Source organism: Neofelis nebulosa, chromosome 4 (assembly GCF_028018385.1).
Source record: "Neofelis nebulosa isolate mNeoNeb1 chromosome 4, mNeoNeb1.pri, whole genome shotgun sequence".
Classification (NCBI taxonomy): domain Eukaryota; kingdom Metazoa; phylum Chordata; class Mammalia; order Carnivora; family Felidae; genus Neofelis; species Neofelis nebulosa.
This window is the reverse complement of record NC_080785.1, coordinates 157,153,144-157,180,356: the sequence shown is the minus strand read 5'-3', so window position 1 is coordinate 157,180,356 and position 27,213 is coordinate 157,153,144. Positions and strand designations below refer to the sequence as shown.

General features: G+C 54.7%; 2 protein-coding genes across 4 annotated transcripts; one reads left to right on the top strand and one right to left on the bottom strand.

Moving 5' to 3' along the window:
- Window positions 1-5,933: 5,933 nt before the first annotated feature.
- Window positions 5,934-9,045, bottom strand: BST2 (bone marrow stromal cell antigen 2). 2 transcript variants are annotated; one of them, XM_058727528.1, is made up of 5 exons: window positions 8,085-9,045; window positions 7,175-7,301; window positions 6,886-6,946; window positions 6,506-6,637; window positions 5,934-6,273 (listed from the first exon to the last, which is right to left on the bottom strand). In XM_058727528.1, the coding sequence occupies exons 1-4, from the start codon at window positions 8,328-8,330 to the stop codon at window positions 6,517-6,519; spliced, it is 555 nt and encodes a 184-aa protein (XP_058583511.1). In that variant the 5' UTR covers window positions 8,331-9,045; the 3' UTR covers window positions 5,934-6,273; window positions 6,506-6,516. The 2 variants fall into 2 exon arrangements, with proteins under 2 accessions (XP_058583511.1, XP_058583512.1); XM_058727529.1 differs by having other exon boundaries at window positions 7,226-7,301; window positions 8,085-9,035.
- An 11,680-nt stretch (window positions 9,046-20,725) lies between these two features.
- Window positions 20,726-26,730, top strand: MVB12A (multivesicular body subunit 12A). 2 transcript variants are annotated; one of them, XM_058727525.1, is made up of 10 exons: window positions 20,828-21,005; window positions 21,114-21,212; window positions 21,341-21,437; window positions 23,181-23,307; window positions 24,307-24,426; window positions 24,502-24,608; window positions 24,847-24,908; window positions 25,209-25,265; window positions 25,446-26,277; window positions 26,528-26,730. In XM_058727525.1, exons 1-9 carry the CDS (start codon window positions 20,916-20,918, stop codon window positions 25,506-25,508), a joined length of 822 nt encoding a protein of 273 aa, XP_058583508.1. In that variant the 5' UTR covers window positions 20,828-20,915; the 3' UTR covers window positions 25,509-26,277; window positions 26,528-26,730. The 2 variants fall into 2 exon arrangements, with proteins under 2 accessions (XP_058583507.1, XP_058583508.1); XM_058727524.1 differs by lacking the exon at window positions 21,341-21,437 and having other exon boundaries at window positions 20,726-21,005.
- Window positions 26,731-27,213: the final 483 nt, after the last annotated feature.

The following is a 27,213-nucleotide window of genomic DNA, read 5'->3' as shown; positions in this document are numbered from 1 at the left end:
CCTGGAGCCCCAACACCACCCTCCCCTCCATAGCGAGGTGGGGAACAAAGGCAGGAAGGAAATGGTAAATAAAATTCAGTTTCCTTATAACCTGCAGCCCATTGACAAATACTTGAGGCAAATTCACAGTGAAACATTTCTCCAGGAACTTCCTACTGTCTTAATGTTAATGCCTTACTAGAGGAAAAACAACCTCAGCCTGACAATAGCAAGGCCTCTGGAATCTTAAGAGTCCTCTTTGGGGGGCCCTGGGGAGCTCAGTCGGTTGGGCAGTCACCTCTTGGTTTCAGCTCAGGTCATGATCTCATAGCTCATGGGTTCAAGCCCCACATGGGGCTCTGCACTGACAGCTCAGAATAACCTGCTTGGGTTTCTGTCTCTCTCTCCAAATTAAAAAACAAAAAAGCCCTCGTTAGCCTGTGAAAGTCCTTTTAAAGGACTCTCTTTTGCCTTTACCTCCCCCCACTCCATAGTATATAATCAGTCACTCCTTACAACCCCAGTGCGGGCTCTTTCTGCCGGCGGGTCCTGTCCCTGTGCTTTAATGAGATCCCCTTTTTGCACCAAAGACGTCTTCAAGAGTTCTTTCTTGGCCGTTCAGCTCCGGACGCTCACCACTCCAAAAACCACATCACCTCCGCCACCGGACTGGGTGAGCTCCTAAAAGCAAAGGCCACGCGCGCCCTTATCACTGTCACTGCGAGGGCCTGGCACACAGTAGTCATGCAGTAAATCTGAAATGTGAGCTGAGTGGAGACTGTGAACTAGAAGCCCAGTGTCCTCCCTTCCCCGTTGCCCCCATTCCACATGAAAGAAACCAGAGCCCAGAGAGGCCCGGTCGCAGGGCAGGGTCACACAGCAGCCGCTGACCACTGGGAGATTCCTGCTGAAGCCAGAACCCCACAGACTTGCAAGACTGACTTTCCAAGGCCCCACTGAGTCACAGCCAGTGAGGGAAAAAAGGGGGGTATCAGGGAGTAAGAATTTCCTGTCCCCTTCTACATCTTTCTAGCCAGACTAAGAATCAAACTGACACGAGACAGAGTAACAAGAGAACATAAAGTTTAATTTCATACATATGGGGAATCCACACAGACAGGGAAATTCCAAAGCCAGGCAAAATCAGGTATCTATGTCATTCTATGCCTTTTTTTTTTTTTAAGTTTGTTTATTTATTTGAGAGAGAGAGGGAGAGCGGGGAGGTGGACAGAGAGAGAGAGAGAGAGAGAGAGAGAGTTTCCAGCAGGCTCCGCGCTGTCAGAACGGAGCCTGACTCTGGGCTCGAACTCGCGAACCCGTGAGATTACAACCTGAGCTGGGTTGGACCCTTAACTGACTGAGTTAAGACCCAATCAAGAGTTGGACTCTTTTTTTTTAAATTTTTTTAACTTTATTTTTGAGACAGAGAGAGACACAGCATGAACGGGGGAGGGGCAGAGAGAGAGGGAGACACAGAATCGGAAGCAGGCTCCAGGCTCTGAGCCATCAGCCCAGAGCCTGACGCGGGGCTCGAACTCGCAGACCGCGAGATCGTGACCTGAGCTGAAGTCGGACGCTTAACCGACTGAGCCACCCAGGCGCCCCAAGAGTTGGACTCTTAAGTGACTGAGCCACCCTGGTGCCCCGGGTATAGAAGTCACTCTAAACTGAAGAGAGGAGGAGGGTAGGGGTCTGGGACTTCAAAGGGAAGGAACACAAGTCACAGGAAGATGAAAAAGAGTGAACGGTTACTAAACAAATGCGTGCTGGGCTGCCGGGGTCCAGCCCCAGCAGGTGCGAGGGTTCCCGAAGGATGAACGGCGTCGGCGAAAACAACAAATGGATGCAGACAACAGCAGCGTGTTAGACTGGCCGCTTTATTGTGGCGAACGTGGCATTATGTTTGTTAGCGATTTCCGTGTCGCGCGCGTTCTCTGTTTCTCGGCGTGACCTAATTCTAGAAACGTCCCTTTGTGCAATCACCCGTTAGGGAACGTCATGATTATTTTCTTGTAACGTTCCCTCCTGCCCTTTGGTTACTGGTTGATTTCTTCATACTGCTTTCATTATGTATCTACGCTTATCTACAGTCTCTAAAGCATTTGCTTTGCCGTTTTCACGAAAGGTCATCTAGCTCTCGACACTCAAAGGTCATTTAGCTCCTCAAATGGAGCGTTTACAAGGACATGACTTCTTGATTGTTCCTTTGAACCATGGCGGTACGAGGAACAGAAGTATTGGCTTTGGTCTGGGGTGCCGGGAGGGAGCCAAGTGGGCCCGGGAACCCACGCCTTATACGCTCCCAGAGAGACAACGTATACCTAGGAACTAATGAACCATTCTGTACCTCAACCCACCAGGTCCTTCTATCACCTGGAATGCCTCCTGGGGGCCAAGTGGGCCTAGGGGTTGGAGTAACTTGTATCCACAGATACATTCCTTTGTCGCCGGAGTGGGGATTTCGAACCCATTTGTCCTCCTCCTTGGCTGGGAAGTGTAGGAGGCTATCCTTCCTTTAGGCAGAGGAGTCTTTATTTTTTTTTTTAATTTTTTTTTTTAACGTTTATTTATTTTTGAGACAGAGAGAGAGACAGAGTATGAACGGGGGAGGGGCAGAGAGAGAGGGAGACACAGAATCGAAACCAGGCTCCAGGCTCCGGGCCATCAGCCCAGAGCCCGATGCGGGGCTCGGACTCACGGACCGCGAGATCGTGACCCGAGCTGAAGTCGGACGCCCAACCGACTGAGCCACCCAGGCGCCCCAGGCAGAGGAGTCTTTATAGGGGGTGGCAAGGGCTGGATGTGGGGCGGCATAATTTCCCTGCGGAATCTTGTTTCTTTCCCCAATGGTTCTTTTCCCGGGGGGGGGGGGCGGGGGGGCGGGGAGGCGAGTCGTAGGCAATTCCCCAACTGACAAATCCCCAGGTACTTTCATTGGTAGGGGGGGCTGCCCTGACCAACGCTAAGGCCAAATTACATAAAAAGCGGGAGTACAAGAAGCTTCACTGTCTGTGGGCCTCCGTGCAGTCCCGATCCGTCCACCGATCCGTCCACCGCCCGGGCCCTGCCATCAGGCTGGTTGGATAGCTTGGCTTCCGGCACTGGGCCACTCAGAAACAATGGGACACAGAGGATTTCGGGTCAAAGAGGCCTTGCTCAGTTCTTGTCTACAGCATCCAGTTCACAGTATGATGTTTTCATCTGTGGTGATAGCTCTCTTCCTGGAGCGGGTCCTCTATTTAAATTCTTTTTAGGCAGTTGCGGGGGTGGGGGGGTGGGGAGGACAGAGCTTTTCCTGAATCTGCTGGGCTTTGATTGCTTTTTATTATTTGTTTATTTATTTATTTTATTTATTTTTGGGACAGAGAGAGACATAGCATGAACGGGGGAGGGGCAGAGAGAGAGGGAGACACAGAGTCGGAAGCAGGCTCCAGGCTCCGAGCCATCAGCCCAGAGCCTGACGCGGGGCTCGAACTCGCAGACCGCGAGATCGTGACCTGGCTGAAGTCGGACGCTTAACCGACTGCGCCACCCAGGCGCCCCATTATTTATTTATTTTTAAAGTCTCTTTCTTTTGAGAGCGAGAGCGCAAGTGGGGGGGGGGGGCAGAAAGAGAGAGAGAGAGAGAGGGAGAGAGAATCCCAAGCAGGTGCCCGCACTGTCAGCGCAGAGCCCAACGTGGGGCCCGGACTCACGAACCGTGAGATCATGGCCCGAGTCGAAGTTGGACGCTTAACCGACTGAGCCCCCCGGGCGCCCCTGATTGCTTTTTGTTTTTTATTTTAGTTTCTTTTTTCAAGTAGGCTCTACGCCTGACGTGGGCCTCGAAATCACCCTCGAAATCACGAGCCCGCGGCCAAGAGTCGCGTGCTCTCCTGATGGAGCCAGCCAGGCGCTGCTTGATTGCTTTTTAACTCAAAATAGTCTTCCTGCCAAAGTGGCCCATCTTGGCCCAGACAGGGGCGTCTTTAGGAGGGAGAGAAGTTTATACTCAGCCACGTATAGGGGCTTGGGAGGAGAAATGTTCTGAACAGGTTGAGTCCATCATGTTGGGCATCATGTTGTCCTTTATCATGGAAAAGCAGCTCTGGGGGCGGGAGTTGAGGACAGAGGTGGGTGGGCCCGCAGGCCACCCTAGTAGTCATTAAATTTTTGCAAGAGAATGCTGAGCCCATGTGAATGATTAACTAAGCCTTTCTTTGTATATTTATAGATCATGCATTCTTTCCCAGAAAGAACAGAGCGCTTCTGCACCACCCTGGGCACCAAGGACCCAAACCCTCTAGCATCTCCCCTGCTCCCCTCCCCCCCGCCCCCCCACGGGGCACCAAGGAACCAGGATCCCTTGCACAACCTCTGAGCACCACACTAGCAAGGTCTGTAGCTGGCACCATCGAGATGGCACATAATTAAGTATTGTCACAGTCCCCTGCACTCCCTTAGCTGATTAACTGTGTCCTCAATCCCTTTAAAAATCTCTGGGCCGGGCAGAAACCTCGGAGTTGGCTTTTGGACAAGAGTCGGCCTTCTCCCCAGGTGGCCGGCCTCCAGAATGAGACTCATATTCCTTTCCAATCAAAAGTTGTCTCTTGAGGGGCGCCTGGGTGGCGCAGTCGGTTAAGCGTCCGACTTCAGCCAGGTCACGATCTCGCGGTCCGTGAGTCCGTGAGTTCGAGCCCCGCGTCAGGCGCTGGGCTGACGGCTCAGAGCCTGGAGCCTGTTTCCGCCGACTCTGTGTCTCCCTCTCTCTCTGCCCCTCCCCCGTTCATGCTCTGTCTCTCTCTGTCCCAAAAATAAAAATTAACAAAAAAAAAAAAAACACGTTGAAAAAAAAAGTCTCTTGAATGTGAGCCCGTCCGGCGATGGGCTGCGGTAACAGGTGGGGGGAGGCCCCGGGTCCCGCGAGAAGGGTTTGCTTCTGGGCATCGGGAGTTTCGATTGCTCGAGCAGCTGAGAAATCCCGAGCAAATCCAAGGACTTCTCATTTCACACGGGTGAAATGACTTGGTCATCATAAAGCAACCTCCTGAGCCCTCCTGCGAGCTGGGGACACAAGAGATGAGGAAGACCAGAATCTCCGCTTCTAGAGCAGAGGTTCTCACAGGAAGGGAGTCTGCACCCCCACGGGGAACTTGGTAATGCCCGAAGGCAATCTGTGTCGTCACCGCCCGCCGCCGCCCGGGGGGGTAGGGGCACAGGCATCTGGTGGGTGGAGGCCAGGGGCGTTGTTCAAAATCCCCCAGCACCACAGAGAACAATCCAGCTCAAAAGTCAGCAGTGCTGATAGACACAAAGGTCCTGGCTCCTGTGCCAAGGGCAGGAAGCTGCCTGGACAGCGGTTGGGATTCCAGCAGAACTTGGAGAAAGGGAGGTAACAGAGGAGGAAGGCTTTGTAGAGCCTGCGAGGATCCCAGAAAGCAGATGAAGAGTCTATCGGGACAACAGCTCTCAATGTTGAAGAACCAGAGGGACTCTCTGTAGGAGGGGTTCCCAGAGTGGGGTACTGCAGGATGAACAGGAGTTTGGGGCGGGGGCGAGCCTTGTGACAAAGACCTGGCATGTGTGTGTCTGCAGATCTAGGTTTGAGTACCAGCCCCGAATTTTCTGCGGGATGGGATTGGAAAGTACAAAAGGATGTCCCCTGTCACAGCCTTGGTTTCCTTACTGGGACACGCCTCGGAAGATCCAGTGAGGAAGTGAGAGTAGATAGGAGAGCAAGAATAGATTGCCCCGCGCACAGCTGGTGAGGGTGTACAGTCCTTTAAGACAGTCCCACTGGGGAGGGCCAGGGAGGCGGTGGGATGCTGCCTGCCCAAACCCAAGGGGTTCCTGGGAACATTCTGGAACAGGGAAGCTTTGGTGTGGATGTCTGTGGGTGTCCACATTTGCCTGCAGGACAGGCCCCAGACGCAGTGGCAGTGGGGTGACACAATGGCACTCCAAGAACTTCAGAGCAATGTCTTTCTCCCCGGAAGGGGTGTTTACTTTTTAAGGAGGTCAAAGACCTCAGAGGACAGTGAGCTTCCAGAAACCGTGACAGCAAGAAGCAGGTCTCCCCATCCCTTGCCCTGCCCAGCGCTGCAAGGGGGAGGGGGCGGGGAGGCCCGAGGGGGAGGCAGCCCTGGGCCAGCTCCCCTGCTTGTCCAACCTCAAGGCTTCTCCGTGTACCTCCAGCTGCTGCCTGGCGCCCCCTTCCCCTGACTGTGCCACAGCGTGGCCTCTTCAGAACCGGTCAGGTCAGGTCAAGCCTCCAAGGGAAAAGCAGAGCAGGAACGGACCACTCCAGACTGTGGCCTAAGAGGCATCAGAAGAGGGACTCAGGGTGGACTGAGGGGAACAAAAGACGCCCCGCCCCCTCCCTAAGCCTCACCTCGGGCCCCAGGCCTCCTCCCCACTCAGTGAGCTCTCTCTCCCTCCCCCAAACCCCTCTCTGTGCAGGCAGGCCGCCTCCCCAAATCCTGGCTCATCCTGGACTCCCTCCTTTCCGTCCCCAGCTTTCTTCTACCCCAGGCCGCCCCCTTCTTACCCGCAGGGACCTCAGGCCAGCAGAGCAACGAAGGCCAGGAGCAGGTGCACAGAGACCACCAAGGGGCTGAGCGCTTCCGAGGAGCTGGCAGACGCGATTTCCTTTTTCTTGCTCGAGGTCTCAGTCCCTTTTCTGGGGGAAGATGTGGGCACGACTCAGGCAACCGCCCGGGACTGATTGCCACCAGCTCTAGCCTCGTCGCCCCTCAGAATCCCCCCTCTCCCCCCGCACCAAGTCAGTGGGGAGGAGAGTGGGCTTGTAGGACCAGAGGGACAGGATGGGATTCAAACTTTGCGTGCAAAGGGGGTCCGGGGTCTCGGGGTAGGACGGGGGTAGGACGGGCGGGTGGAAGGGGCGTGGTCGGGGGGCGTGGCGCCAACCTCAGTCTTTCCACCTCCGCCGAAGAGTTCTGCAGCTTGTGCTTCAACTCCTCAATCTCTCCTAAGATGGGAGAGAAACGGCGGGGTGGGGCGGGGGGGAACCTGTCAGCACAGTGGCACCGTCCTTCACCCGGCTCCATCCTGGGACCTAAGACCGCCTCCGCCCCGCCCCCATGCCACCCCATCTTGGAAACCTGGGGTCCTCCTTTCACACCCTCCACTGGGTTTTTCTGGCAGCTCCCTAGCGACCCCAACCCTGGGGCCCTCCCTCTCCCCTCTTCTTCAATACTTGACCCATCCCTCCGAATCCGCCTCCTTGGAAAGCTTTGTGCTTTCTCACCCCGAAGCTCCTCCCTTTTCGCGAGCCACTCCTGGCTCTGGGCCTTCTCCATCTCCAGGGAAGCCAACAGGGTTACCTGGGACAGAGGGGAGGGCTAGCGACTGGGGTTCTGGCCTAGAGGGGGGGCTGCTGACCAGGGCCCCAGACTCCCTCCCCAGGCCCTAGGTTCAGAGGGGTCCAGGTCCAAACCCCTTTCAGATTCACCTCCGATCCTCCCTGCACCCCAGTCTCCCGCCTCCAAGTATGGCCACAACCTCCCATCCTCCCAGGGCCGCTAAGGATGTGATCCTCGAAATAGGGGGTTTGAGGCCCCCAACGTGGGAATTTGGAGGCTCCCTATGCCCAAACCCTAGGAGAAACTCCTAGACCTCTTTTTGCCCAAGATTTAGAGGTCCCCTCTAGCCCAGAACACAGGGGGATTTCTGAGCCCAAGTTAGACGTCAGCGGGAGTTTCAAGGTCCCCCATATAGGGACCCAAATTAAAGTTTCAAAGTCTCTCTCTCATTCAGTGGATGTGTAAAGAGCCCCTTCCCATCCCAACCCCTAGATGGGATCTCTGCTATACAGGACTGGTGCCAAGAGGAGTTTCTAGCCCCCCCACAGCAGGCTGGAGGTTTTTGCACATCCTAGCGGGGATACTGACACACCCGATTTGGATGCTCCAAGGAGTTTTAAGGCCCTGCCCCACACCAGCACTGCTGAGAGAATTCAGAGGTCCCCAAAGCCTGATGAGGGGTTATTGGGACTCAGGTCCCTATATGAGGGTCCAGGGGCAGTTTCAAGGTCTGTCTTTATCTCCATCTAGACCGGTGGGGACCACCCAAGCACGGGGGCCTCTCCAGGAACTGCAGTAGCTTACCACAGTCTCGTTGCAGGTGGCAGCCTGGACCTCGGTCCTCAGTAAGCCTTCCCGGGCTTGGGTCAGCTGGACCTCCAGGAGGCGGGTGACACCGTGACACTCCTCCTCTGCTAGGAGGCCATCTTTGCAGGCTTTGCTGTTGGCCTTGACAGCAAAGATGATCAGGGCCACGGACAGACCCAGCACCGCCAGGATCAGGAAGCCCCCCAGCCACCTCTGCCACCCAAGACTCCGACATGGCACCATTGACTCTGAGTAGTCAGTCCTGGGCACAGGCCAATAGTGGTAAAAAGCAGGTGCCTCTAGATCTGCCCCTGAATGAGTGAGTTTGGGCAGGAGTTAGGGGGGTGCTGGGACGTCCTATTGGCTGAGGCTGCCCCCTTATTAACATGACGGCCGTCCTGGCCAATGACAAAGGCTGGAGAGCATCCTTTGACCTGGAGGCTCTCCAGTGGGTATTTGCAGGCAGAAGTTTCGGCTTTCAGTTTCTATTTCCCAGGAAAAGAGGTGGGTTATTTGTGCTGAATTAAAATCTTGAGCTTTTCTGGCTTGGTGTCCGCGACTGAGTTCCTGTGGGCGGAGAGCTAGGGCTGCCTGGGGCACCCCATCTCAAGTTCCTGCACCTCCCCTGCAGGTAACTGAGGGTGACAGCAGCAGTTACGGGGCGTCTGGTGCATGCCAGCCTGCTGTTCACGTGTACCAGGACCTGAGGAGGCAGAAGCTGCCGTTGATTCAGCCTCAAGCCGGAGAAACTGAGGCTGAGAGGTGTGTGGAAGACTGGGGGCAGGGCCTGGCTCTGACCCAACAGGCTGGATATTGTGTTTAGGGGTCTCCGTGATGACCCAGCCGGGGCTCACTTAGCGTCCCTGGGCCCACCGAGGGGACTATAGGAAACCATGCAGGGTGTCTGAGGAGGGACTGGAGGCTGGGAAAATGAAAGCCCAAGCCCAGAGAGGCTCTGGATGCCCCCCTCCCTCCGACCCCGCCCTCCACGCAGGCCGCAGTTCTCAACTTGGCCACCAGGGGCCGCCACGGCCAACAAATAAAGTCGCCCGGGTCCCTGTCCTGGCTCCAGCAGGAAACAGGCTCCGACTTCCAGATTCTGCCTCTCTATCCCAGGGCGCCAAGTAAACCCTCTGAACCTCCATTTTGTCATCTGTAAAGTGGGGCAATAACAGGAGCGGCCTCGTCAGTAGGGGCCAGTGAGGAGTTTCTAGCAAAGTGCTTTGGTGTCCAGTAGGCGCTCAATGGATGCAGAGCAGGAAGAAAGGTGCGTAACACAGAAATGCGGCCATTCTGAGGAAAGACAACCTGGTCCATTTGGGATACGGTGAACCCGAAGTGCCCGGGGAGTGTCGGGGGTCCAGGGAGAGGCCTCAGAAGGGGCCGGACTCAGCAGCCAAATAACAAAGAATGGGGGGGAGGGGGGGGATCTTGCTGAAGCGCCTTGAGGAGGGGTCTCCCACCCTGGCCAGGCCCCTAAGTGCAAACACGTGACCCTTGGCAAAGCTGACTTTGCCCCGCGCTGGCCTTCAACCTTTGGGGTCGGCTCGGGACCACAACTGCAGGTCAGAGGCCGAGGACGTGGGTGAAGAGCCCTTGTAGGACCTGGGCGAGTGATTTCCTCTCAGCCTCGGTTTCTGCAGCTATAAAATGGGTGTGACTGATAATAGGACCTTTTGGTGCGCCCTTAATTTCTGCAGCTGACGCGAGTGCCTTACTCCCGTTGCTATGGCCCTGGCCCTGGCAAACAGTAAGTTTTTCCCTCTAAAATTCCGGGGGAAACGGGCTGCCATTTTTCTGATTTTAGCTTTGTTACTTTTTTTTTTTTTTTTTAAAGGATCATTTTATCTCAGGATAGTTTTGGATTTGCGGGAAAATAGTGAAGACGGTACAAAAGTGTTCCGTGTGCTCCAACACCAGCTTCTCCTCCTTTTAACATCTTCCAGGTCTATGGCACCTCTGTTATAATGAATGAACAAATACTGGTAACTAACGTCTTACATTATTAGTAACTAAAGTCTATACAGTATTCAGATTCCCTCAGTTTTTCTTTTTTTTTTTCAACGTTTTTTTTTTTTTTTTTTTTTTTTTTTAATTTATTTTTGGGACACAGAGAGACAGAGCATGAACGGGGGAGGGGCAGAGAGAGAGGGAGACACAGAATCGGAAACAGGCTCCAGGCTCCGAGCCATCAGCCCAGAGCCTGACGCGGGGCTCGAACTCACGGACCGCGAGATCGTGACCTGGCTGAAGTCGGACGCTTAACCGACTGCGCCACCCAGGCGCCCCTAATGTTTATTTATCTTAGAGAGAGAAAGAGACAGAGTGCGAGTGGGGGAGGGGCAGAGAGAGAGGGAGACACAGAATCGGAAACAGGCCCCAGGCTCCGAGCCATCAGCCCAGAGCCCGACGCGGGGCTCGAACTCACGGACCGCGAGATCGTGACCTGGCTGAAGTCGGACGCTTAACCGACTGCGCCACCCAGGCGCCCCTCCCTCAGTTTTTCTTAATGTCCTCTTTCGGACCCCGGACCCCAGGTTACGTTTAGTTGCCACACCTCCTTAGGCTCTTCTGGGCTGAAAAACAGTTGCGGGCTTTCTTGCTCTTGATGACCTTGACAGTTTTGAGGACTGGTCAGGTGTTTTGTAAGATGCTCCCCAGTTGGGATTTGTCTGGTGTTTTTCCACGGTTGGCCTAGGGGTGACAGTTTGGGGGAGGACCGCAGAGGTGAGGTGTCCTTCTTGGCGCGCTGTGTCCAGGGCACATGCCGTCAGCGTGACTTTTCACTACGATGTTGACCTTGACCACCGGGCTGAGGTGGCATCCGTCAGGTGTCTCCACTGTGAAGTTACTCTCTGCCCCCTTTCGGTGCGGTGCCCTGTGGAACGAAGTCAGGGTGTGCAGCCCATGCCTAAGCCCACATCCTGGGCAGGAGGGAGAAGCACAAACAGGACTTTTTCTTTTTGTGGTTAATCTTTTCCTTCCTTCCTTCCTTCCTTCCTTCCTTCCTTCCTTCCTTCCTTCCTCCCTCCCTCCCTCCCTCCCTCCTCCCCCCTTCCCTCTTTTTCTTTTCTTTTTTCTCTTCTCTCCTCTCTTTTCCTTCCTTCCTTCCTCTCTCTTCCTCCCTCCCTCCCTTTCTTTTCTTTTTCCTCCCTCCCTCCCCCTCTTCCTTCCTTCCTCCTTCCCCCTTCCCTCTTTTTTCTCTTCTCTCCTCTTTCCCTTCCTTCCTCTTTCTCCCTTCCTTCCTCCCTCCCTTTCTTTTCTTTTTCTTTCTTTCTTTTTCCTCCCTCCCTCCCCCTTCCTTCCTTCCTCCCTCCCTCCTTCCCTCTTTTTCTTTTTTCTCTTCTCTCCTCTCTTTTCCTTCCTTCCTCCCTCCCTCTTTCCCTTCCTTCCTTCCTCTCTTCCTTCCTCCCTCCCCCTTTCTTTCTTTCTTTCTTTCTTTCTTTCTTTCTTTCTTTCTTTCTTCCTCTCTCTCTCTCCTTCCTTCTTTCCTTCCTTCCTCTATACCCAGCATGGAGCCCAACATGGGGCTTAAACTCACGATCCTGAGATTAAGACCTGAGCTGAGATCACGAGTCAGATGCTCAGGGGCACCTGGGTGGATCAGTCGCTTGAGCATCTGACTCTCAGTGTGGCTCAGGTCATGATCTTGCGCTTCCTGGGATCAAGCCCTGCGTCTGAGCTGATGGCACAGGGCCTGCTTGGGATTCTCTCTCCTTCTCTCTCTGCCCCTCCCCCCCTCTCAAAATAAATAAATAAAAACATTTCATTTAAAAAGAGTTGGATCCTCAACCGACTGAGCCACCCAGATGCCACGTTTTGTGCTCAATCTTGACAGGATAATGTAGGGACACTGAAGAAACAAACTTCTTTTTCTTATTAAAAATTTTTTTTTGGGGGCGCCTGGGTGGCACAGTCGGTTAAGCGTCCGACTTCAGCCAGGTCACGATCTCGCGGTCCGTGAGTTCGAGCCCCGCGTCAGGCTCTGGGCTGATGGCTCGGAGCCTGGAGCCTGTTTCCGATTCTGTGTCTCCCTCTCTCTCTGCCCCTCCCCCGTTCATGCTCTGTCTCTCTCTGTCCCAAAAATAAATAAAAAAAAAACGTTGAAAAAAAAAGAAAAAAAAAAAAAAAGAATGTGCAGCGACTGCCGGCTTAGGGGCTGGCAGACGGGGTGGGACGGCAGGATACTTAAGTTGGAAGCCTTAGCACGCCGTTTTGCGTCGCTGGGAGGGTGCAGGCAGCGTGTCGGGGACCCTGAACACCAAGGAAAGCAACGAGGGCCCCAGCCAGTGGGGCAGCTCCCCAATTCCGGAAATGTACATGATAAGCGGATATACTCCGGGGGCGCCTGGGTGGCTCAGTCTGTTAAGTTTCCGACTCGTGGTTTGGGGCCCAGGTCACGGCCTCACGGTTTGAGTTTGAGGCCCCCGCCGGGCTCTGCGCAGACAGTGCGGAACCTGCTTGGGATTCTCTCTCTTACCCTCTCTCTGCCCCTCCCCTGCTCTCTCACTCTCAAAAATAAATAAACATTACAAAAAAAAAAAAAAAAAAGGAGCGAATATACCCCCACTGGGCCTGTTTATAGGTATAGCTGCCAAGTTCCAGCAAAAGGCCAGGGAAAGTCTCCAGGCATGGGTGGTGCCCCTATGAGATCCGGGGGGCGATGGCATTTCTCTTACTGGGCAGGACGCAGAGAAAACGAGCAGCACCGCCAGCACACTCCCTGCCCTCTGGCAGCACTTGGGTGATGCCCAGGGAACTCAGGTACTCACTCCCTTCTAGATTAGATTATTCTAGCCTGCAGGGAGGCTCGGCCAAATGAGGGGGGGGACCTCCCTGGGCACGGGGCCCTGGAAATCTGTAGGAGAGGTACAGCAAATGCTTAGGGAGTTGGGAAGGAGACAGGACATTTATACCCCTCTCTCTGAAGGCCCTGATCGGGCCACAGTCAGTCACCGCAGGAATGAAAGCTAAAATTTTCCGGTCCCCTTCCAGAACCTACCATGGGACAGTGATACCCATGCTGAGCCTAGCTGTAGGCCAAGATAAAGTTTTTAAGTTTACTTACTTATTTTGAGGGAGGGAGAGAGAGGCAGAGAGAGAGAGAGACTCCCAGGACCTCGATCTCATGAACTGTGAGATCACGACCCGACCTGAGCTCAAGAGTTGTATGCTTAACCCTCTGAGCCACCCAGGCGCGCTGTGGGACAAGACATTTATGACACTGGGCCAATCCACTGCTGATCTGGGGAAACTGACAAATCCCGAGAATGGGTAGAGGGTGTGGGAAAGACCCAAGACAGAGAGGGAGACCAAGAAGCCAAAAGACTATTCCAATTGATAGTAGAGGGTCCAATAAAGGTAACCTGGAAGCAAATTGCTGTTAGGACCCCACCTGGAAAGACCGGTCGGCAATCCAGTGCTGTGCCGGCTGGCCTGTGGAAAGCCTTCAACCCTGAACAACGGTTCGGATCTGTCCAGCCTGACCCTCCCATCCCTGATGCCCCTCGCTGCTCCAGCAGAGGCCTCGGGGATACAGGCCTAGTCAGGGTGGGTTGCCTCCCACAGCCTGGCCACAGGATGCAGGCCAAGAGTACCTCTAGGTGAGGGTTGTGGGGGCACTTGGAGGCCCCATAGTGAGCTCATTCTTTACTGGTCGCCCAGAAACAAACAGAAGTTGACATCTCTGGTGGGTACTGGAGCTGGAGGTGCTCTAACACGTGGTGACCCTCAGGTGTTTTCCAGCTCCTTCAGTGCCATCGATGGTTACAGAGGGCAAACAGTTACGGCCAGGAAGATCTCTTTGACCCTGCAGATTGAGAGTTCTCCCCCATGAGAATGCGAGGTTTTTATTTCTCCAGTACCAGAGAACATCCTGGGCACGGACAGCCTACAAGGTCAAAGTCTGCGAACCTCTAACAGTGAAGTGTGCCTCTGGGTTAGAGTTACCAAACCAGCGCCGAGGGGAACTACCAACTGGGAACCAGTAAGCCAGCCACCCCCAGGAAAGAGTGATGCTGTGAAACGATCAGTTGCCTGAGGGGCTGTCCAAGAACTTCACCAAGTTGGTATGGTGCCCCTTGCCCCCAGCGCCTTCTATTTCGATTCCTACTGGTCCAGTACGGCTGGTAGAAAAAACAGATGCCCATGGCAGACGGCTGAGAACTGAACAAGGCGTTGTCCCCCGACATTGCCACCATCTTAGACAGCTCGGCCGTGGTCCCGGTTGTGTATCATGCCGCTCCAGACTCACCAAATGCCTTTCCCAGTGTACCTCTGGCCACTAGACGTGAAGTCAATTTGCCTTCACGTGGGAGGGACAACAGCGGACCTTGCAGCTGCTTCCCAGGGCTGTCTGCCAGCCCCGCCACCTGTCACAGGATGGTAACCCAAGATCGGCAGTCCCCGATCTCTCTCCTCACATCAGAAAACGGGCCCGTGACACTGATGACAGGATGTTGACATGTAAAGACCTGCCTCTGCTGCAGAACCCTTTACAGACTTTCCTGGAACCATCCGTGAGTGGGAGGATGGGTGGTGAACCTACAGGAAACTCGAGGCCCAGGCACCGCCATCAAGTTTTTGGGAGTCACTTGGTTGGGTAAGATGCACATTGTCCCAGAAGCTGTTATTGACATGTTGCGAGCCGGTCCAGCTCCTAAGGTGGAAGAGGGGCAGGCCTTTGGAGGGGTTAGGAGGACCTTTATTCCCTCTCTGGCATCGTTTTCCTCCGTCCCTTATACCACCTGGTAAAGAGAGGGCCCATGTGGGACTGGGGATCCGGGCAAAAGTGGCCTTGGAGAAGGCAAAGCTACTCATGAAGCCAACAAAGGCTCTGGGCAGCTCCCAAGCAAGGCTACTGTCTGAGTTAGACGTGCCTGTGACTCCACAGAGTCTGGGTTGGGTGCTGTGCCAGAGATGACAGAAGGAGAGAATGCCCTAGGACTTTGGTCTTGGCCGTGGAAGGGGCAGAAATCCGATATGCCCCAAAGAGCAACAGCTCCCAGGTGTATACACTGTGCTCCTTCGCACTGAACCTCTCACGAAGGGACAGCGTGTCGTGGGAGGAACTTCCCTGCCTGTCAAGGGGCAGGTTGAGAATAGGGCCCACGGACTCACCTCTGTCCTGGCTCAAACTCCCGCTTCGACTAAGGGAAGCCGACTGACAGTGCTGGAGCACCCTATCTACCAGCCCACCAGAAAGAGGGTGCCTCTAGGCCCTGTAGAGGACCTAGATCTTCCAAGTGCCCCCACCCCTGGTCCCGTGGTGGCCCCAAGGCCCGTAAGGAGAGTGGCACATTTCTGCTGATGCCTGGTATACAGATGGGTCTAGTCTAGTCGGGGCAAGCTACCCACGGGAGCTGCAGCCACTATTCAGCTCAACACTGCCACCATCTGGGTGGAAACGGGAACAAACCACAGCAGCCAGTGGGCTGACCTCGGAGCCGTTTGGCTGGTGATCACACAGGAGCCCAGGCCGTTAACCCTTCTGTGCTGATAGTTGGGCTCTTTTATTTATTTTTCATTTTTTTAAACGTTTATTTATTTATTTTGAGAGAGAGAGAGAGCACGAGGGAGGGAATCCCAAGCAGGCTCCACGCTGTCAGCACAAAGCGCGATGCGGGGCTCGAACTCACAAACCGTGAGATCATGACCGGAGCCAAAATCAAGAGTCGGATCTTAACCGACGGAGCCACCCAGGTACCCCGATAGTTGGGGCTGTTTTAAAAGGATGAACCCTGGACAACAGAAAGCTGAGAGGTGGATGATCATGAGTAAGCCTTTGCGGGGCCAGGGTGTGTGGAAAGACGTTTGGGTTCACCTGCAGGAGCCTGAGGCACCCTCACTGTCTCCCACATCCGGGCTTGTAAGGCGCTGAATCCCCCCTGGCATTCAAGGAAGCTGATGCCCTAGCCCAGGTATGAGCCCTGGCAACCGGCCCTTCGGTAGATAAAGCAGATTGGCTGCAGGGGAAGAGTGGCCACAGCAGCACTTGGGTGGGATGCTGTATTGCCAAGGATACCAGATTGCTCCTGAGAACCAGTGACTTGGTTAATGCAGTAATATCATAAAATTTTTTAAGTGTTTTTTTTGAGACAGAGAGATACAGAGCATGAAGGGAGGAGGGGTAGAGAGAGGGAGACACAGAATCCGAGACAGGCTCCAGGCTCTGAGCTGTCAGCACAGAGCCCGACGCGGGGCTCGAACTCACGAGCTGTGAGATCATGACCTGAGCCGAAGTCGAATACCCCACCGAGGCGCTGAGCCACCCAGGCGCCTCTAATGCAGTAATATCATGCCCTGTGTGTTCTAAACAATGCCCAAGGCAACTGACAAAAAAGTCTGGGGCCATCCATCAGAGTTCTCAACCGGTAAGGGACAGGCAAGTTGATTACATTGGCCCTTTCCCTCTGAGGGAGGGTTCTAACTATGGCTTGGGTGGTGTGGTCATTGTGTCTGCTCTGACCCAAGCTTTCCCTTGTCACCACGCAAACCAGGCTGCCACCATTAGGGGATTAGAGAACACTGAGTATGATGTGTGGATACCCTCACCAAACAGACAAGTGGCTGGGGTCGCAGTTTAAGAGTCATGATGTGTGAGACTGAGCAAAAGAACATTACAGCGGATGGAGGTTCCGCCTCCTGTGTAACCCACAAGCAGCAGGATTGGTAAAAGGAAGAATGGAATATTAAAGCAGCAGATGGAATTATCAACAGGTCAAACCACCTTGGCCAGGTGGCCAAAGTACCGTCCCAGGCTTAATGGATTGGGATGAACAACCAATTGCCCCATATGCCAGACTGGGGACCCCTGTCAGAGCACCCAATATCGTAAAGGTGTGGGAGTCTCAGGGGAGAGCTATCGCCCTGACTCTCCCTGTACATCAACGTGCTGGGCTGAGGAGGACACCGAGTCCCACCACGCCCGGGGAGAGGCATTTATCTACGAGATGTGTGATGGGACATCCAGCCGGGGTTGGAGAGTTATTTCACACCCTGGGTCGGGGGGAGCTGCCCAGTCCCCACTGGGAAAGGGGAGAAGACGGGGACCCTGGTCTAGCACATCCTGCCCCCCGTCCATCTCCCCACGCCTGACAGTGCTGCCTCCCCCGGCCAACCTGCATGGTGTGCACAACCTGATCAACTTCCTGAAGCCACAGTCACATATTTAAAAAAAAATTTTTTTTTTTTTATTTTGAGAGAGAGGGAGCGAGAGCAAGCTGGGGAGGGGCAGAGAGAGAGAGAGAGAGAGAGAGAGAGAGAGAGAGAGAGAGAGAGAATCCCAAGCAGGCTCCGCACTGTCAGCCCGATGCAGGGGCTCCATTCCACAAACCCATGAGATCAGGACCGCAGCCGAAATCAAGAGTTGGGACGCTTAACGGCGCCCAGGCGCCCCCTAGCTGCAGTCACGTTAACGAGAAGGGTTCCCCATACACGTTTCTACGAAGTATCTGTCTTTTTGACCTTAGACTTCTACTGCTCCCGTGGTGTCCGCTCACGGGATAGGCACCTGATGGAAATACCTTTCTACAGAGGGCCCACTTGCGTGCCTGGCAAAGGAATACAGTCCAAACGGTTGGGGATGCAGGCGGCTGCCCTTTAGCTTGTCAGGATTGTCGTGGTGTACCCAGCCCGTGATGTGCCTCCCCCCCCCCCCCCAACTACTCCAGGGAGGGGATTGGAAGGCATTAGAGCAGTACATTAAGGGAGCACAAACGAGGACAGGTGCTCATAATTCAGCGGATCTTACCAGAACTGATCCAGAAACCCGACTGGTTACTGACACTATCAATAACACCGGGCACGGGCGTTCTTCTGTCAAGTCAGTCAGACAGGCAGCCCATCACACCGCCGACCGGAAGGGTCCCCAAAACACCACTCTCAGAGCCATTAGGTGGTTTCGCTCAGATGTGGGATGGCCCCGTGTGGCTTCAATGTGGCTTACCCTGGGTTAGAGACAGTGGAGCACTCGTGGGCTCGGGAACAGAAAAACACCACTCTGAACAGAATCAAACCAAGTGTAGCAGAGACCTGGGATGGAGTCATTCTGTCACTCTGAAGGATCCCGACTGGTTTGGCACTGTTATGCCACCCAGGTATCGACCGGGTAATTCCAGATGGGACCCAGGGGGTGTGCGGCACAGATCTTTGGCTCGGCTTCCTCCTGGGTGGTGGGGCCGCTACCCCCTGGGTTTTCCCCAAACTCTGACCCACAGTAACCAAAGTTATCAACCTCTCTGTCCGTAAGGCCAGAAGGGCACGTTGTTTTCCACTGGTATGACCCCTCAGCTGCCATGTTTGTTCCCTCCACTGGCCTGAAGGAAGTTCTAGCAGGCATAGAAGCCCTTACTAAATTTACCCGACAAAGCCTGTCCTATTGAACACTGAAATGTCTCTAATGAGAAAATCTGTCCTCCAGATTAGAATGGCCTTGGGTATGACTGCCTTGCAAAGAGGCACCTGTGCCATTATCCGAGCAGAATGTTGTGTGTTCATATCTGATGAGTCTATCAATGTATCATCTTTGTTAAAGCAGATGAAGACACACAAGTGAATGCCCTGAATGATCCCACCCCTATCCTAAGGGACTTAATAAATCTGTGGTTTGGGGAAGTGTAGGACTGTAAGAGTTGGTCATGAGGGGTGGAGGGTTAGAGGAGGTCACCAAGAGGATGTGATTGCCAGTTGACCCTTGAGGTGGAACCAGGCAATCGAGGCTCCTAACCCCCTCCCCTGTCCTTGGAATGTATGTTCTGCTCACCATTCCCACAGTGAGAGCTATTTTCAAGGATCTGCCTTGAGAGAGTAAGGTGTTGTTGACCCTTTCCGGACACTGTATGTGACTGAACCCAGTTAAGGCCTTTATATGAACTTTTAAGATTCGGGGGGGGGGGGGGGCGGTAAGGAGATCTACTTGTCTTGCAGCCACTGAAGACTAGCCTCCTGTGTAAATCCCCTCCTTATTAAGGGACTACCACCTCCCGGGGCGCCTGGGTGGCTCAGTTAGTTGTGGCTGACTTTGTCTCGGGTCATGACCTCACACCTCATGGGTTCGAGCCCCGCACCAGGCTCTGTGCTGACAGTGTGGAGCCTGCTTGGGACTCACTCCCTCCCTCCCTCCCTCTCTCCCTCCCTCCCTCTTCTGCATGTTCATGGGCAGGAATTCTCTCTCTCTGCCTCTCAAAAAACAAAAACAACTTAAAACAAAACGAAACAACAACAACAACAAAAACCCTGCCCTCTACCAATCTAGAGTAGTTGACTTCTTTCTCCTTGCCCTCTGAGTGTGGGGTCCAGTTTCAAATTTCACCCAGGGAACTCTCCAGGTTTTGAACCCACATTCCTCGTAAGTACTAGGAAAATGGGGTATTTCTAGGGGAGCCCATGGTTAGTTCACTCCTGTGTCTCATTATTGGGTCATCTTTTCCAAGATGTTTGTTTCTTATGGGCATCGACATTCAAATGTTGCATACTTTTCACACGTCACTAAATACTCTTTATTTTTTTTTTCCCTCCTTTCAATCATTTATGCATACAAAAACCAGACAGTGGGCCAACCCGTGATATTGCAGAAAACTGAAAAATATGTTAGAGTAGATAATACCTTGTTCCCTAATTTTTCGTATTTTCCCCCCAGAGGGGTGTAAAAGCATGTTACCGCATTAAATACTTTATATCTCATTTAAAAAACCTAATTGTGTCTGGGAATGATGGAATAGGCAGTTAGTTAGACCTGAGCTGGGGGCAAGGGCTGTGAAACATTGGTCACACATTAGAAGCCTGGGGGCACAACATTTTGACTTTGTGGCTTTCAACATCTTGGCCTTGTGGCTTCCACCAAGGTTAGCCAACCAAGAACCACAGGTGCAGAACCTGCGGTCTCCTCTCCAACCTCTACCGCAGGGTGATTGCCTATGTTCATTCTAATATATTTACATTGCGGTTTCGACCCCCACCCGCTACCCTTCTGGGGGGAAGGTGGCCATGACACTTCCGGCAAGAAACTTGTAGGGCCCCAAACTTCCCCTCCCAATAAATAGGAGGAGTCCCTTAGATGATTGGAAACCACCCTAGCTAGGACCCACAAACAGAAAAAGAAAAGACACCCCTAGCCTCTTGGCAGTTGCCATCTCTGGGCCTGCCCGCTCTCCTACCTTGAAAGTGTACGGTTCTTAAAAAGCTTCTTTGTGCTTGCTGCCTTCCTTCTAGCTGTCCTTATTCAAGCGCGGATCCTCAGGTTATTCTTTCGTGGGGAATCCAAGAACCGAGATCTCCATTCACACAGTGCAGAATCTCCCACCGGTAACATGAACAACTCCTCAAGTTACACACGATTTCATGGTTCACGGTGGTCCGTACTTTTTGTTATTTAAACTAATAGCTGCATAACCCATGGACGTTTCCTTTGGGATGACTTCCTAGAACTACAATTACAGTTTTTCAAATCTCTTCCCTAAATGTCCAAACGTGTCCCTGGAGAAGCCGATACCGCAAGGAATTCTGGGGAGGGTAGTTCTGGTTTGGGGCAGGCAAGACCTCGGCGCTGAGTAGAAACACTTCTGGAGGAAGTCGCTGGGCGTGAGAAGGAGACGAGACGATTTTCCGCAAACGTCGCTCATGTGCGCCTGCGCGGTGCACGGGGGCGTGGCTTCATGTTCCCACGCGATTGGTTAGCCGTCTTCCAGGCACGCGCAGACAGCCCCCTTCCCCGCCCCGCCTTCGCACGGTCTTCTGGGAGTTGTAGTTCAGACTCCTGCCCTAACCCGGCCGCGGGTCGTCGGCTCGGACATCTGAGTCCGTCCTGGCCTTCGGCTCTGGGCTCAGAGGATGGATCCAGGACCCGGAACCGACACGGCGCCGCTGGCTGGCCTGGTCTGGTCGTCGGCTTCGGCGCCTCCGCCACGGGGATTCAGTGCGGTGAGCGACGTCGGGGGCCGGGGATCAAGTGGGGGCACGGGATCAAGTGGGGGCACAGGCGGCCGCGTCGGGGTAGGAGCCTGGCGCTGACTCCCGTCCACATCGTAGATCTCCTGCACCGTGGAAGGGACGCCCGCCAACTTCGGCAAGAGCTTCGCGCAGAAGTCTGGCTACTTTCTGTGCTTCAATTCTTTGGGCAGCCTAGAGGTAAGGGGCGCCCACCTTCGGAATCCCCGGGGTCAGCCCACTCCCCCATCCATTTGCGGGACCCTCCGCCAGGGGCGCTGTTCCTGCTGCAGCATGACTGTCGCTGTGTCCTCCCCTTCCTCCCTCAGAATCCGCAGGAAAATGTGGTGACCGATATCCAGGTCCTGGTGGACAAGAGCCCCCTCCCACCGGGCTTTTCCCCGGTCTGCGACCCCCTGGACTCCAGTGAGGCCCGCGTCCGAGACTGGGGGCGGGGTGGGGGGCCGCGTTCGGGTCCCTGTGGGCAGGACCAGGGAGGGGCGGAGGGACGACAGGCACTTGTTTTCCGAGCCTCGACTGCCCACTAGATGCACTGGGTAATGACAGAGCCGGCTGAGGCGTCGAGCTCTGTTCCAGGGCGGGGCCACATGCCCTGCCCTGCGTAAAAATGTGCCATTGGCACAGCCTTTGTCCCAGAGTAAGAGTCATGACATGTTTTATTACTGTTCCTGCTATATCTTCTTAACTGGTAGCCAAGTAGAACCCTCGCCATTTCCACGCCTTTTCATTTCCAGGCTTTTTTTTTTTTTAATTTTTTTTTTTTAACGTTTATTTATTTTTGAGACAGAGAGAGACAAAGCATGAACGGGGGAGGGTCAGAGAGAGAGAGAGACACAGAATCTGAAACAGGCTCCAGGCTCTGAGCTGTCAGCACAGAGCCCGACGCGGGGCTTGAACTCACGGACCGCAAGATCATGACCTGAGCCGAAGTCGGCCGCTTAACCAACTGAGCCACCCAGGCGCCCCATCATTTCCAGGCTTTTGCACACAGTTTCCTCTGCCTGGAGCACCTGTCTTCGACTCTTGGGCTAGTTAATGCTTGATTCTCCCTCAGGTCTCTGTTTAGTCCCCGCCCCTTCTGACTCCTATAGCCCTGGTGCTGCCCTTCCAGCCCTGACCACCCTGCTTTCCAGCCACCTGGCTCTCCCTGCCTCTCACTGTGTCTTGTCATGTGTATTTGGTTTTTTTATTTTTTATTTTTATCTTTTATTTTTGAGAGAGAGAGACAGGAAACTAGCAGGGGAGGGGCAGAGAGAAAGGAAGACACAGAATCTGAAGCCGGCTCCAGGCTCCAAGCTGTCAGCACAGAGCCCCACACGGGGCTCGAACTCACAAACCATGAGATCATGACCTGAGCCGAAGTCGGACGCTTAACCGACTGAGCCACCCAAGCACCCCTTGTCATGTGTATTTGACTCTCAGGGTATATCTATTGATATTAGAGTCGGCAAGCATTTTATTTTATTTATTTATTTATTTATTTATTTATTTTTAATTTTTAACATTTATTTATTTTTGAGACAGAGAGAGACAGAGCATGAACGGGGGAGGGGCAGAGAGAGAGGGAGACACAGAATCGGAAGCAGGCTCCAGGCTCCGAGCCATCAGCCCAGAGCCTGACGCGGGGCTCGAACTCATGGGGCAAGCATTTTATGTACAGGTCCAGATAGTAAATATTTTAGGCTTTGCAGGCCAGATAGTGTCTGTTGCCTTTTCCCTCCATAATCCTTTAAAAATGTGAAAAACATTCTTAGCTGTGCAAAAGCAGATCTTGGCGTCTTTTGGCTCACGGGCCAGAGTTTGCTGACCCCTGGATTAGAGGACTAAGGAAAAGTGAGGTTGGCCGGGCCAGGATGGGCACTCAGTTCCATCCGAGTCCACAGCTACCCACCCTTGCCATAGGTGTGCACGGTCACCCCATGAATGCTGCTCCATGTCACCAAAGATAAGCCTGCCCCAATGGCTCCTAAAGGCTACATGGAGTCCCCTCCTACGGCTGTACCATTCATGACTCAACCACTGACCTAAAGCTATCCAGGTAGCTGCCTTAAATAGCACCCTGGCAAGCGTCGTCCTGGAGCCATCTCTGGGTCCCTTCTCTGCTGCTTCCCTCTTCTCGCTCCCTTGCCCCCCACCCCCCACTCCCAGAGGCCTCTGTGTCCAAGAAGAAACGCATGTGTATGAAGCTGGTGCCCCTGGGGGCTGCAGACACAGCTGTGTTTGATGTCCGGCTGAGTGGGAAGACCAAGACGGTGCCTGGATACCTGCGAGTAGGGTAGGGCCCCCCCCTTGCCCTCCCCCCACCTCTGGCCTCCTCCCTTGCCCTCCAAGTCCCATATCTGCCCTGCTGACCCTCAGGGAGTCTCCTGAGGCCTCCTGTGCTGCCTTTTTAAAAAAATTTTGGGGGCGCCTGGGTGGCGCAGTCGGTTGGGCGTCCGACTTCAGCCAGGTCACGATCTCGCGGTCCGTGAGTTCGAGCCCCGCGTCGGGCTCTGGGCTGACGGCTCGGAGCCTGGAGCCTGCTTCCGGTTCTGTGTCTCCCTCTCTGTCTGCCCCTCCCCCGTTCATGCTCTGTCTCTCTCTGTCCCAAAAATAAATAAATGTTGAAAAAAAAAATTTTTTTTTAAGTTTGTTTCGAGAGAGAGAGAGAGAGAGTGCATGAGGGGGAGAGGGAGGGGCAGAGAGCGAAGGAGAGAATCCCAAGCAGTCCCCGCAAACCGACCTGGGGCTCCAACCCCACATGAACTGTTGAGATCATGACCTGAGCTGAAACCAGCAGCTGGATGCTTAACCGACTGAGCCACCCAGGCCTTCTCCTGTGCCTTCTACTGCTTACCTGTGCCTCAATTTCCACGTGTTAAAGTCTCCTTACTTATTTATGTTATCTGGAGAGGGAGGAGGGGCAGAGAGAGGGGAAAGGAGAATCCCAAGCAGGCTCTGTGCTGTCGGCTCAAAGCCCCACGTGGGGCTCGATCTCACGCACCATGAGATCGGGACCGGAGCTGAACTCAAGAGTCCGATGCTTAACCGGCTGAGCCACTCAGGCACCCCCTCAATTTCCGCATGCTAAAACAGGGGTAATTGTATCAATCTTGTAGGGTTCTTGTGAAGAGTGAGTTGATGGGTCTGAAACGCACACTGTGGTGATCTGACCCAGCAATATTAGCTAGGATGTTGCTCAGGGTGCGGGCTGCGATGCTGAAAGGAAAATCCCCCAGAGGGCTGGGGTCACCCCATCAGGCTAGGACCCCTCCCTACTTCTCTCTCCTTCTAGGGACATGGGAGGCTTTGCCATTTGGTGCAAGAAGGCCAAGGCCCCCAGGCCGGTGCCCAAGCCCCGAGCTCTCAGCCGGGACATGCGGGGCCTCTCCCTGGACCCACCTGCCCAGCCCAGGTGAGTCCTCAGGCTTGGGAAGGGGGCGGCCATGGGGGGAGTTAGGCCTGACCTGTGCTGTCCTGCCTCCACCAGCAAGGGCGGCTTTCCAGAGCGGACCCTGTCCCGGGTTGGCTCTCGGGCATCTACTCTGCGGAGGAGCGACTCCATCTACGAGGCCTCCAACCTCTATGGCATCTCAGGTGAGCACAGAGCAAAAAACTGAGGCACGGGAGTTGGGGGTGGGGGGGTGAGGGCAAGACTTACCCAAGGTTGAATAGCCAGGAAGGGGTGGAACCAGGGTTGGAACCAGGCCTGGGCCTCCCCCATTTTGTAGAGATTGGGGGGTGGGGATGGCGTGAGCCTCTCTGCTTAGGGTGGGCGGCAGGCAGGCCTCAAGTCTCCTGTGCCTCAGCCTCTGTCCTCACTCACTCTCCTCAGCCATGGATGGTGTTCCCTTCACACTGCACCCGCGATTTGAGGGCAAGAGCTGTGGCCCCCTGGTGAGTCTACGCTGGGCGCTGGGGGCACCTGGGTCTGCCCCTGTCAGTGGCAGGGAGGGTCATCCGTGCCTCCAGTGCCCCAGCACAGAGGTCCATGTTCCTGGGTTGGAGGAAGCTGGAGGGTCTCAGGCTCGGAATGGGGCATCAGGAGGGACAACTGGATACTGGTGGCCCCAGGCTGTGGCAGGAAGGGTGAGGGGATGTTCAGGCCAATACTGAGGGAGACCCTCCTTGAGGTTCAAGGAATGGGGGTTCCAGGTTAGGGTCCCCGCCCGGGACTGATCTGCCTCTGCCCGCCAGGCCTTCTCTGCCTTTGCCGATCTGACCATCAAGTCACTGGCGGATATTGAGGAGGAGGTGGGTGCAGGGCCCAGGGTGGCATGCTGGGGTGGGGGGTGGGGGGTTCTCCCCTCCCTTCCCGTCGCCCCAGGCTCCCCCAGCCACACCCTGTCTCCCAAAGGCTGGAGATCGCCGCTGAGTCCCTAGTCGTTTCCACCCCCTCACTCACTCTGTGCTCTCCTCGCTCCGCCTCCCCAGTATAACTACGGCTTTGTGGTGGAGAAGACTGCGGCTGCGCGCCTGCCCCCCAGCGTCTCGTAGCCCTTGGTCAGCCCCAGGGAAGAGCCCCCCCTGCCGGACACCCGGGACTGGCAGCCACCCCGCCCCACAGCATCTTGGGAATCTCAGTGGCGCAGGGCATTTTAGACCCTCAGCCACGCAGCGGAGCGACAGCCCTGGAGAAGGGAGCAGGACCGGCCCTCTCGGTGATGGGGTCCATCGCCACTGGGCCCTGCAGGGCAGGGGTGGGGGCTGGACGGAAACCAGTGCCTTCAAGTCATTTGTGTCAAAACTCTGGTGCCTGGAGGCCACGCGGGCGTCCTCCTGGCAATAAACACCGCCCTGCGCTCGCCGTCTGGAGTCCTGATCCCGGCCGCCGGTCCTCTGTGGCTCAAGGTGTTCACTACGCACGCGCGGCACGAGCCAGGGGGCGGAGGTGCCCCCAGTGCAGGACATCTAAGGCGGCGCTGCCACCACTCGCCTTCTACAGAGGGGGAATCAGGCTCCGCGAGTGCCTGAGCCAGGGACATAGGTCACAGAGAAGACCTGGTCCGCCCCTCCAGCATTGTGCAAAACGCGAATAATCGTTTCAGTCACGTTTATATTGCGGGGACCTCAGCCCCAACACCTGATGCGCAGCGTCTCTTTCAGTCTTCCCGCACCCCGGTGGGAAGCCCCGGTTTTGTCGCGTTTTACGGAGCGGGAAACTGAGGCAGGGGCCGCTAAGGTCACAGCTGGGATCTGAACCCAGGGCCTGCTGTCTGAACTTTCGAGCTGCTCTACGTGTCTCTTTTCCTCTGCCGGGTGACGGGTACGTTCCGTCCATTCTTTTTTTTTTTTTTTTTTTTTTTAATTTTTTTTTCAACGTTTTTTATTTATTTTTGGGACAGAGAGAGACAGAGCATGAACGGGGGAGGGGCAGAGAGAGAGGGAGACACAGAATCGGAAACAGGCTCCAGGCTCCGAGCCATCAGCCCAGAGCCTGACGCGGGGCTCGAACTCACGGAGTGCGAGATCGTGACCTGGCTGAAGTCGGACGCTTAACCGACTGCGCCACCCAGGCGCCCCCCGTCCATTCTCATTATTGGCGGTAGTTAGGTCCCTTAATGTCACAGCGAAAACTGAGTTAGGGAGTACCGGATTCCGTGGGGGGTTCCTACCAGCCTTTGGTCACATTTTTGTCAAGCAATCGGTACCGGGCCTTGTTTTGTGTGTCTTTCAAGACCCCGTGTTTAATACATACCGCTGATTAGTTAATGTTGAACTTCCGGCCGATAGCGCTGTTAACTTACGCCTGAACAAAGTTCATCTAGCCCACACATTTTCTCCAGGAGGCACATCCCTGCCTTCTTGCGTGTGGGGACATTAGGTAGCACGAAGCACTACACGTGGGGACATTTTTATTTTTATTTTTATTTATTTTGAGGGGGCGGGGAAAGGCAGAGACAGAGGGGGAGAGAGATTCCCAAGCTGCCTCTGCCCTGACAGCGCAGAGCCAAGTGCAGGGCTTTAACCCCCCAACCATGAGGTTGTGACCTGAGCCAAGTCCGAGGCACCGATCAGGCTCCTTGGGGGCTTTCTTAAACAACAAAGTTGCCGATGAAAAAGCACAACGATGTGAAAAACCTGCCACTTGGTAGACCACAAAAAGGCCACCTGTTTACGGTCTGAGGGGTGAAACAAGACGCCAGAGTGTCACCACGTTCCGCCTCAGCTGGGAATGGGTCCCCCAGTGATTCCCCCCCCC

What these genes read in the sequence shown, in the direction of transcription:
- BST2 (XM_058727528.1), bottom strand. Translation starts at nt 8,330, where the DNA reads ATGGTGCCATGTCGGAGTCTTGGGTGGCAGAGGTGGCTGGGGGGCTTC. An exon ending in CCACCTGCAACGAGACTGTG is followed by an intron (nt 7,302 to 8,084) that starts GTAAGCTACTGC and finishes CCTCTGTCCCAG; the next exon opens with GTAACCCTGTTGGCTTCCCT. An exon ending in GATTCGGAGGGATGGGTCAA is followed by an intron (nt 6,947 to 7,174) that starts GTATTGAAGAAG and finishes CTCCCATCTTAG; the next exon opens with GAGAGATTGAGGAGTTGAAG.
- MVB12A (XM_058727524.1), top strand. Translation starts at nt 20,741, where the DNA reads ATGTTCCCACGCGATTGGTTAGCCGTCTTCCAGGCACGCGCAGACAGC. An exon ending in ATTCTTTGGGCAGCCTAGAG is followed by an intron (nt 21,213 to 23,180) that starts GTAAGGGGCGCC and finishes CCCCACTCCCAG; the next exon opens with AGGCCTCTGTGTCCAAGAAG. An exon ending in TGGCGGATATTGAGGAGGAG is followed by an intron (nt 25,266 to 25,445) that starts GTGGGTGCAGGG and finishes CCGCCTCCCCAG; the next exon opens with TATAACTACGGCTTTGTGGT.